This window comes from Danio aesculapii, chromosome 17 (assembly GCF_903798145.1).
Source record: "Danio aesculapii chromosome 17, fDanAes4.1, whole genome shotgun sequence".
NCBI classification, from domain to species: Eukaryota; Metazoa; Chordata; class Actinopteri; order Cypriniformes; family Danionidae; genus Danio; species Danio aesculapii.
In genome coordinates, this window is record NC_079451.1 from 466,873 (window position 1) to 479,372 (window position 12,500).

At 38.3% G+C, this 12,500-nt stretch overlaps 1 protein-coding gene across 1 annotated transcript in view; it reads left to right on the top strand.

The window, feature by feature from the left end:
• The first annotated feature begins 2,750 nt into the window (after nt 1-2,750).
• Nucleotides 2,751-12,500, top strand: part of cdin1 (CDAN1 interacting nuclease 1) — a 49,057-nt gene continuing 39,307 nt past the window's right edge. The window contains exons 1-3 of the mRNA XM_056476972.1: nt 2,751-2,828; nt 4,818-4,867; nt 9,254-9,321. Of these exons, the coding sequence (XP_056332947.1) occupies nt 2,772-2,828; nt 4,818-4,867; nt 9,254-9,321 (175 nt within the window). The 5' untranslated portion in view covers nt 2,751-2,771. The remainder of the gene's footprint in view (nt 2,829-4,817; nt 4,868-9,253; nt 9,322-12,500) is intronic.

Consider the following 12,500-nt stretch of genomic DNA (forward strand, 5'->3'; position numbering starts at 1 on the left):
CTGATGGAGTATACACTTACCTGAGCATTATTCAGACACTAGATGGAGACAAACTAAAACAGCTGATGGAGTATACACTAACCTGAGCATTATTCAGACACTAGATGGAGACAGACTAAAACAGCTGATAGAGTATACACTAACCTGCGCATTATTCAGACACTAGATGGAGACAGACTAAAACAGCTGATAGAGTATACACTAACCTGCGCATTATTCAGACACTAGATGGAGACAAACAGACTAAAACAGCTGATGGAGTATACACTAACCTGCGCATTATTCAGACACTAGATGGAGACAAACAGTCAAAAACACAAAAGAAACTAAAACAGCTGATTGAGTATACACTAACCTGCGCATTATTCAGACACTAGATGGAGACAAACAGTCAAAAACACAAAAGAAACTAAAACAGCTGATGGAGTATACACTAACCTGCGCATTATTCAGACACTAGATGGAGACGGACTAAAACAGCTGATGGAGTATACACTAACCTGTACATTATTCAGACACTAGATGGAGACAGACTAAAACAGCTGATAGAGTATACACTAACCTGCGCATTATTCAGACACTAGATGGAGACAAACAGACTAAAACAGCTGATGGAGTATACACTAACCTGAGCATTATTCAGACACTAGATGGAGACAGACTAAAACAGCTGATGGAGTATACACTAACCTGCGCATTATTCAGACACTAGATGGAGACAAACAGACTAAAACAGCTGATGGAGTATACACTAACCTGAGCATTATTCAGACACTAGATGGAGACAAACAGACTAAAACAGCTGATGGAGTATACACTAACCTGCGCATTATTCAGACACTAGATGGAGACAAACAGACTAAAACAGCTGATGGAGTATACACTAACCTGCGCATTATTCAGACACTAGATGGAGACAAACAGTCAAAAACACAAAAGAAACTAAAACAGCTGATTGAGTATACACTAACCTGCGCATTATTCAGACACTAGATGGAGACAAACAGTCAAAAACACAAAAGAAACTAAAACAGCTGATGGAGTATACACTAACCTGCGCATTATTCAGACACTAGATGGAGACAGACTAAAACAGCTGATGGAGTATACACTAACCTGTACATTATTCAGACACTAGATGGAGACAGACTAAAACAGCTGATAGAGTATACACTAACCTGCGCATTATTCAGACACTAGATGGAGACAAACAGACTAAAACAGCTGATAGAGTATACACTAACCTGCGCATTATTCAGACACTAGATGGAGACAAACAGACTAAAACAGCTGATGGAGTATACACTAACCTGAGCATTATTCAGACACTAGATGGAGACAGACTAAAACAGCTGATGGAGTATACACTAACCTGCGCATTATTCAGACACTAGATGGAGACAAACAGACTAAAACAGCTGATGGAGTATACACTAACCTGCGCATTATTCAGACACTAGATGGAGACAGACTAAAACAGCTGATGGAGTATACACTAACCTGCGCATTATTCAGACACTAGATGGAGACAGACTAAAACAGCTGATGGAGTATACACTAACCTGCTCATTATTCATACTCAAGATGGCACCAAACAGTCAAAAACTTCAACTGTAAATGTATTGAATTATTGTTAATAATTATTATTAATGTTGTTTGACACCGAATTCATAAAACAAAACAAGGTGTTGGCTGTTTATGGTCCTCAGAGCTTGTAGTTACTCTCCAGATTGACTTGAGGGGATAAATTAAATTGCTACAGGATTATCGACCCCTAAAGAGACTATCATGTATTCACATCACTGTACATTTGAGCTGAACATGGCCTCGTATTTCCCATCATGCATCATGGCCGGGGTTTGGCGTATGGATATATCATTAGAACGACACACAATGATTCAATCCATTAAATATGAGTATGATTGTGTGTTGGAGTAATAGGGAATCAATCCAAGGGCTTGTGGGATGATTTATAATGTTAGCGCAGCAGGGATGGAGTTAATAATGCAGAATATTCATCCACACTCTAACCTGCTGGAGATTCATAACTGGAGTTCACTGCAAAATTATGATTCTTACATAGAGTTTTTGTCTTGAATTAGTCCAAATATCTAAAGATTCGTAAATCAAGAAGCATTTTCTAGACAAACATAATGTGTTGTTTTCTGAAATGAATCAAATTTAAGTGAGTTTTTCCTTAAAACAAGCTAAATAATCTCATTTTTGCTTTAGAAATAAGATTATTTTGCTTCTTTTAAGTAAAAACTCACTTAAATTTGACTCGTCATTTCTGAAAACAAGACTCGAACTAAAAACAAGACTCAAGGAAACTCTAAGTAAGACTTACAAAAATGAATACAATTAGTGTCGTCATCATTTAAAATAGTCCGATTTAATAAAAATAAAAGACTTAAAGTAAAGAACAGACAGACAAGCCCATCGTGTAACAATAATCTGTGCAAAATGTAAAATAAAGCATGAAAATGGCGACATACAAGACATATATGACCTACAAAAAGACACCGCAATGGACGTAAGGAGAGAAAAAAAACAACAACTTCTGAATCTTCAGCCATTAAACAACATTATCAGTCTTTATGTTGTGTTAGGAAGGCAAAAAAATACTGGATGCCACATTTAATCACGTTTTGCAGAGCTTCCAGAGGTGGCATATCTAATTCTCTCCAAATATAAAGTGGAGGTGAGTCCAAGAAGCCAGTCATGATTATTTTCTGTCTCCGTCCGCAGCTTCCAGACACGTCCTCAACAACATGCTGCGCGAGCCGTATCTAATTCCAGATCTGGTACTAGCCAAACACATCGAGCAGGTATGATCAACACACACACACTTTATTTCTCTATTTCATTCATTCTTCAGCAGGAGATGTTTAGCAAAATGTTCATGTTGCTCTAATGGAATCAGACTTTGACCGAACACTGTAAACTACATTCAAAACAGTGTCACTTTAGAAGAATTACAAAAGAATTGATCATGAGTTTAATCAATTCAATGCAGATCTGTTGTAATTAAAATAGTTTAGTTTGCAAAATCATTCAGTGGTTACTTTATTACATAAAAGAAAGTTGTGTGAGTTAGAAATGACATAAGGGTGAGTGAAATGATAAAATAACTCTTCGAAACATTTTAGAATGAACTACCCCTTTATTTATTACTTTATTATTATTGTTGTCATTGTCTTTATTATTATTATTATTATCATTATTATTATTATTATTATTAATATTATTAATATTATTATTAATATTATTATTATTATTATTATTATTATTATTATTATTATTATTATTATTACCATTATCATTATTATTGTTATTGTTATTATTAATATTATTATTATTATTATTATTATCATTATTATTATTATTATTGCTATTATTATTATTATTGTTATTATTAAACTATGTGGAGCAGTTTGACTTTCTCAATGTTACAAAACACACCATCTATATTTAATTAATGTATTTTTTAACACATTCTCAACCTTACAAAAGAGCAAGAACATCATTTTTATAGTGAGTTCAGTCATATGTCGGCAGCCTAATATTAATAATAACCTTTGCTTTAAAAATTACATCTGTGTTGCCAAAAATGTCAAAACGCACAAATTTGCAAAACACACAAAAGAACAGAATTTTACTATTTTTAGAGTGAGTGTAATCATATGTCAGCAGCTTAATAACGATAGTCACTTTGCCTTAAGAAAATTACATCTGCATTGGCAAATATTTAATAATGATTAATGATGAAGGAACTTATTTATTTAATGTCATTAAATTTTATTCATAAATAAATACATCTTTATTGCCAAATATTTATTTATGATTCATGATAAAGGAAATTTAATTTCATTTATTAAAAAAATACATCCGTATTTCCAAATATTAATAATGATTAATGATAAAGGAACTTATTTTTTTATTTTATTTTATTTTATTAAAAACCATCTCTATTGCCAAATATTTAATTATGGTTAATGATAAAGGAATTTAATTGTTTTATTTTATTTTAATTTAATTTTATCTTATTTTATTTTATTTATAAAAAATACATCTGTGTTGCCAAATATTTAATTATGATTTTAATTGAGGAAATAATTGTGTAATTTAATTTCATTTTAAATAATTTAATATAATTATATCTTATGTTATTTATAAAAAAATACATCTGTGGTGCCAAATATTTAATTATGATTAATGATAAAGGAACTACATTTTTTTTATTTTATTTTATTTTATTAAAAAAACATATGTATTGCCAAATATTTAATTATGATTGATAAAGGAATTTAATTGTTTTATTTTTATTTAATAAAATTTTTTATTTTATTTGATCTTATTTTATTTTATTTATAAAAAATACATCTGTGTTGCCAGTTATTTAATTAGGATTAATGATAAAGGAATTACATTTTTATTTTATTTTATTTATATTTATTAATTAATGTCTTTTTTAACAGGTTGACTCTCAATTTTACAAAATGCACGAAAGAGAAGAAAACATAATTTTAATATTTTTACAGTGAGTAAAATCACATCAGCAGCTTAATATTAATAATCACCTTGCTTTTGAGAAAAACAATAATTCACATTTCACAAAATCAGAGTAAAGACACACAGATCTGTGTAGTTAAAGATGTAATCTGCTAACCTCTGTAATTAATGCTCGGAGATGTTGTTCAGTCTGAATAATGGGTGTGTAGGTGATGTGTGCTGGCGCAGCAGTGCATGATGGGTATTTATAATGGATGCTGAGGGGCTCGTGTCCTCCTGACTGTAATATTTTTCCCTCTTTTCAGTGCACAGTAAATGACTGCTGTTATGGACCGCTGGTCGACTGCATCAAACAGTATCCTTCCCATAAAACTTTAAGCCTGAAATTGACGAGGAGCTATTCGCAGGGCTGAGATTCACCTGACATAAAAGTGTGTGTGTGTGTGTGTGTGTGCAGCTCTTTGTTCACAGTCTGCATCATTCAGTGTTTCACAGCTAGAAGCCTTCACTGTCTCTTTCTGTGTGTGTGTGTGTGTCTGTGTGTGATTTTCCTCAAATGCACACAATTATATTTGAGCAGATTTGTACTCTGTACAATTATGTTGTGTTTAAAAACAAAAGTAGTATTCAAAAACTGAGGATGGTTGATATTTGATGTGGTGTCATTGTGCTTTGAAATGCATATATCAGATATTATACAATGTTTTATACTACTTATTTTACAGAGACACCGAATTTGCTGATTTTGTGTGTGTATCTCAGACTCATCTGTGTGTGTGTGTTGGGTGAAGGGTCCCAGTGTTTCTCTGTCTGTGGTCACTCATCCCCATCCCTCCGCCCACTCTCTCCATCTCTTTTCACGCGTCAGCATTCATTTACTCTCTGCATCTGTCCGGGTTCATCATATTGCCCACAGAAACGCCCCGTGACTGACACATCATGCACAGACGCCCATCAAGACACAAACACTGTCTACGTTTTGCTTTTTTGACACACACGCTCATCGTATCATTGTGGTGTTTTGACTGCATGTGTTTTTTATACTGTTGCATTTGATGGGAATGCTCCAACTACCACCTAACAACACCCTGACAAACACTCAGAGCACTAACTACCACCTAACAACACCCTGACAAACACTCAGAGCACTAACTACCACCTAACAACACCCTGACAAACACTCAGAGCACTAACTACCACCTAACAACACCCTGACAAACACTCAGAACACTAACTATCACCTAACAACACCCTGACAAACACGCAGAGCTCTAACTACCACCTAACAACACCCTGACAAACACTCAGAACACTAACTATCACCTAACAACACCCTGACAAACACTCAGAGCACTAACTACCACCTAACAACACCCTGACAAACACTCAGAGCACTAACTACCACCTAACAACACCCTGACAAACACTCAGAGCACTAACTATCACCTAACAACACCCTGACAAACACGCAGAGCTCTAACTACCACCTAACAACACCCTGACAAACACTCAGAGCTCTAACTACCACCTAACAACACCCTGACAAACACTCAGAGCACTAACTACCACCTAACAACACCCTGACAAACACTCAGAGCACTAACTATCACCTAACAACACCCTGACAAACACGCAGAGCTCTAACTACCACCTAACAACACCCTGACAAACACTCAGAGCTCTAACTACCACCTAACAACACCCTGACAAACACTCAGAGCACTAACTACCACCTAACAACACCCTGACAAACACTCAGAGCACTAACTACCACCTAACAACACCCTGACAAACACTCAGAGCACTAACTATCACCTAACAACACCCTGACAAACACTCAGAGCTCTAACTACCACCTAACAACACCCTGACAAACACGCAGAGCTCTAACTACCACCTAACAACACCCTGACAAACACTCAGAGCACAAACTACCACCTAACAACACCCTGACAAACACTCAGAGCACTAACTACCCCTAACAACACCCTGACAAACACTCAGAGCACTATCACCTAACAACACCCTGACAAACACTCAGAGCACTAACTACCACCTAACAACACCTTGACAAACACTCAGAGCACTAACTACCCCTAACAACACCCTGACAAACACTCAGAGCACTATCACCTAACAACACCCTGACAAACACTCAGAGCACTATCACCTAACAACACCCTGACAAACACTCAGAGCACTATCACCTAACAACACCCTGACAAACACTCAGAGCACTAACTACCACCTAACAACACCCTGACAAACACTCAGAGCTCCAACTACCACCTAACAACACCCTGACAAACACTCAGAGCACTAACTACCACCTAACAACACCCTGACAAACACTCAGAGCACTAACTATCACCTAACAACACCCTGACAAACACTCAGAGCTCTAACTACCACCTAACAACACCCTGACAAACACGCAGAGCTCTAACTACCACCTAACAACACCCTGACAAACACTCAGAGCACAAACTACCACCTAACAACACCCTGACAAACACTCAGAGCACTAACTACCCCTAACAACACCCTGACAAACACTCAGAGCACTATCACCTAACAACACCCTGACAAACACTCAGAGCACTAACTACCACCTAACAACACCCTGACAAACACTCAGAGCACTAACTACCACCTAACAACACCTTGACAAACACTCAGAGCACTAACTACCCCTAACAACACCCTGACAAACACTCAGAGCACTATCACCTAACAACACCCTGACAAACACTCAGAGCACTATCACCTAACAACACCCTGACAAACACTCAGAGCACTATCACCTAACAACACCCTGACAAACACTCAGAGCACTAACTACCACCTAACAACACCCTGACAAACACTCAGAGCTCCAACTACCACCTAACAACACCCTGACAAACACTCAGAGCACTAACTACCACCTAACAACACCCTGACAAACACTCAGAACACTAACTATCACCTAACAACACCCTGACAAACACTCAGAGCTCTAACTACCACCTAACAACACCCTGACAAACACTCAGAGCTCTAACTACCACCTAACAACACCCTGACAAACACGCAGAGCTCTAACTACCACCTAACAACACCCTGACAAACACTCAGAGCTCTAACTACCACCTAACAACACCCTGACAAACACTCAGAGCACTAACTACCACCTAACAACACCCTGACAAACACTCAGAACACTAACTATCACCTAACAACACCCTGACAAACACTCAGAGCTCTAACTACCACCTAACAACACCCTGACAAACACTCAGAGCTCTAACTACCACCTAACAACACCCTGACAAACACGCAGAGCTCTAACTACCACCTAACAACACCCCAGCAAACACTCAGAGCACTAACTACCACCTAACAACACCCCAGCAAACACTCAGAGCACTAACTACCACCTAACAACACCCTGACAAACACTCAGAGCCCTAACTACCACCTAACAACACCCTGATAAACACTCAGAGCACTAACTACCCCTAACAACACCCTGACAAACACTCAGAGCTCTAACTACCCCTAACAACACCGACAAACACTCAGAGCACGAACTACCCCTAACAACACCCTGACAAACACTCAGAGCACTAACTACCCCTAACAACACCCTGACAAACACTCAGAGCACTAACTACCCCTAACAACACCCTGACAAACACTCAGAGCACTAACTGCCCCTAACAACACCCTGACAAACACTCAGAGCACTAACTACCACCTAACAACACCCTGACAAACACTCAGAACACTAACTACCACCTAACAACACCCTGACAAACACTCAGAACACTAACTACCACCTAACAACACCCTAACAAACACTCAGAACACTAACTACCACCTAACAACACCCTAACAAACACTCAGAGCATTAACTATCACCTAGCAACACCCTGACAAACACTCAGAGCACTAACTACCACCCAACAACACCCCAGCAAACACTCAGAGCACTAACTACCACCCAACAACACCCTAACAAACACTCAGAACACTAACTACCACCTAACAACACCCTGACAAACACTCAGAACACTAACTTCCACCCAACAACACCCTGACAAACACTCATAACACTAACTACCACCTAACAACACCCTAACAAACACTCAGAACACTAACTACCACCCAACAACACCCTGACAAACACTCATAACACTAACTACCACCCAACAACACCCTGACAAACACTCATAACACTAACTACCACCTAACAACACCCTAACAAACACTCAGAACACTAACTACCACCTAACAACACCCTGACAAACACTCATAACACTAACTACCACCCAACAACACCCTAACAAACACTCAGAACACTAACTACCACCCAACAACACCCTGACAAACACTCAGAGCACTAACTACCACCTTACAACACCCTGACAAACACTCAGAACACTAACTACCACCTAACAACACCCTGACAAACACTCAGAGCACTAACTACCACCCAACAACACACCTGCAAACACTCAACTACACTCATTCTGATATTACAACAAACTCATTCTTCTGCTGTTGCCATAGCAACCTTTCTCAGCTGTCCGGGTGTCTCCTGGCAGGGAGCATTTAGAAGTGGACTTGTGAAAGTTGACCATCCCACTTTTAATTTGCACCTCAGCTCCCCCGAGAAACGAGACCAGTGAACGCGCGAGTTTGTGACTGACATAAATGAGCAGATTTGTGACGTTTGTCCTTAACCACATTCCCCCAGTGCCATCGGTCTGGAACATGAAGACACTCTGAGAGACAAACTCAGGGAGAGAAACCTGTCGTTTTTAGGTAAGACTCTTGCTGCAGCTTCAGCACAGGAAATTACATCATTTGACCCTTTCCACAGCAAGGAGACAGGCCATAAATATTTATCTCCAGTTTAGCACTTCACTGATCACATTTAATAACTACACAAGCTGCATTTAGTCTCAAACTAACTAGCTTCTGTTGAGTTTAATATGGCTTACGTTTCAATCCACTAATACCCTTTAGTTTGTTTTTGTTTGTTTGTTTGGTTGGTTGGTTGGTGTTTGTTTTGTAAGGCTATGGACAAATTTACTAGTATATGTAAGTTGAAGCATTAGTTATATTTATGGGTTAGAGACTGGTTTAATGGTATGGGCAAGTTTAAGAGTCAGTTCTAGACTAGTTTAATCGTATGGGTAAGTTTAAGAGTCAGTTAGAGACTGGTTTAATGGTATGGGTGAGTTTAACTGTGAGTTAGAGACTAGTATAATGGTATGGGTAAGTTTAAGAATCGGTTAGAGACTGGTTTAATGGTATGGGTAAGTTTAAGAATCAGTTAGAGATTGGTTTAATGGTATGGGTAAGTTTAGGAGTCAGTTAGAAACTAGTTTAATGGTATGGGTAAGTTTAACTGTGAGTTAGAGACTAGTATAATGGTATGGGTAAGTTTAAGAATCGGTTAGAGACTGGTTTAATGGTATGGGTAAGTTTAAGAATCAGTTAGAGATTGGTTTAATGGTATGGGTAAGTTTAGGAGTCAGTTAGAAACTAGTTTAATGGTATGGGTAAGTTTAACTGTGAGTTAGAGACTAGTATAATGGTATGGGTAAGTTTAAGAATCGGTTAGAGACTGGTTTAATGGTATGGGTAAGTTTAGGAGTCAGTTAGAAACTAGTTTAATGGTATGGGTAAGTTTAAGAGTCAGTTACAAACTGGTTAAATGGTATGGGTTAGTTTAAGGGTTGGTTAAGGCTAGGTATGGGTTTAATAGGTAAGTTTAAGGGTCAGTTAGGGTTAGAGACAGATGTAATGGTGTGGTAGGTTAAAAACTGGTGTAAAAACACTCAGGTATGTAAATACGTGTATCTACAGTATATTACATTAATTCATCTAAATGTTATGGCATAATAGTCAAAGGCTGTTATTGTCCATTTGTGTGTGTGTGTGTGTGTGTGCGTGTGTATTATATTGCTTTTTTTGTTTAGACTGGTATGTACATATATGTACTTAAACAAATGAAAACGTATAAATAAAAGCTTATTAAATATTCATGCACATAAATAATGTTTGACCGTAATGTGATCATCTTTTTTGTTTTCTGTTGCCTGTTACTCTGTGGCAAGACTTTATTTCCTTTTGGCTTAATCGCTCTTCTTTCTCACCTCAGCTCAGTTTGCCTTCTGTCTTTTAGTTTATTACTTTTTTATGACGGGAGGTTTTGACATTTTGTTAGGATGTTGAAGTACAGCAGTGCATTATTAATAAGACGTGTCCTGACAGAAGTCTATCTGGATGATCCTCCCAGTGTGCATTGCTCATCTGCAGATTTCATGCATCTACAGTAGTGTTTGTCTGGTCAGCGGCGTGCGGTTCAGGTGTGAATGAAGGCACTGACCCGACTGCAGGTGTTTGGGCTCACAGTGCACCACACAGCAAATATAAAACTCTTTCCTTTCTTATTCTTTATTTAATTGCAGTTTTCTGTTAAACCATTCAATTCAAGGAACAAGGTCCAAAGCAAACACAATGGGATGGATCAGTATGTTACAACCTCAAAGTAAAATCAGGAGTATTGTACTGTCAGGGATATAGATTCCTTACAAGTGGCTATAAAAAAATATAATAATAATACTAATCACAGCGATACGGTGACTCAGTGGTTAGCACTGTGGCCTCACAGCAGGAAGGTCGCTGGTTCAAGTCCTGGCTGGGTCAGTTGGTGTTTCTGTGTGGAGTTTGCATGTTCTCCCCGTGTTGGCGTGGGTTTCCTCCGGGTGCTCCGGTTTCCCCCACAGTCCAAACACATGTGCTATAGAGGAATTGTTGAACTAAATTGGTTGTAGTGTATGAGTGTGTGTATGTGAATGTAAGAGTGTATGGGTGTTTCCCAATACTGGGAATCCGCTGTGTAAAACATTTGTTGGAATAGTTGGTGGTTTATACCACTGTGGCAACCCCTGAAAAATAAGGCAAATGAATGAATGTGCTTACCCCATTGGCAGACGCTTTAACATGTTTTAGGGAAAAACTCACTCTATTTTAACCCATTACTGTATGTCTGTAAACAAGACAATATTGTTTGCTTGTCTATAAAATGCTTCTTGATTTAAGAATTTGTGGATGTTTGGACTAGAAATGAGACAAGAACTCCAAGAAAGCATTTTTTTTTGCATTGCACGGCTTGATAAATGGCTTGTAAATGAGCTGGGCTTTAGCTGACACACACCATTAATTGTAATCAAAGGTGATGCGTGGAGATGATCCTCAGGCCGAGTCCATGTCAACAGTGTGTTCAGAGAGCCACTGTGATTTAATGGAGAAATCAGCTGTTTGACCACGACTCAAGGACAATGGCTGAGGTCACGCATATCACTGATGAAACACACACACACACACACACAGCATGTGCTGCGCCAGCAAACATTACACTGATGAAGCGGCTTCAGTCTTTCCTCTGTTCACTTCACCGAGGTCAAATCTGTGGCTGTTTTTAAAGCTGTAGTGTCACCATGAGCACATTTAATCTACACTTCAGCAGAAATAGCCTGAAGCCTTCCTGTAGATCATCGCACTACACTCAGCCCAAATTGTACTTTGATACAACTTAAAATAAGGACTTGTTACAGCTCAATATTTTACTGTTCTCAAAGTATAAATGAACTTTGAGTCGAGCTTTACATTCTAGTTGATTAAGTGGAGAAGTGGCAGAAGGTGGATTTTTCTGATGAATCATCTGTTAAACTGCATCCCAATCATCACACATTCTCATAGAAATCAGTCAAGTTTGGTGAAGGACAAATCATGGTTTGGGGTTTCATCATTCAGTATGGGGGTGTGTGAGAGATCTGCAGAGTGGATGATCAACATCAACAGCCTGAGGTATCAAGACATTTGTGCTGCCCATTACATTACAAACCACAGGAGAGGGACAATTCTCCAGCAGGATAGCGCTCCTTCTCATACTTCAGCCTCCACATCAAAGCTCCTGAAAGCAGAGAAGG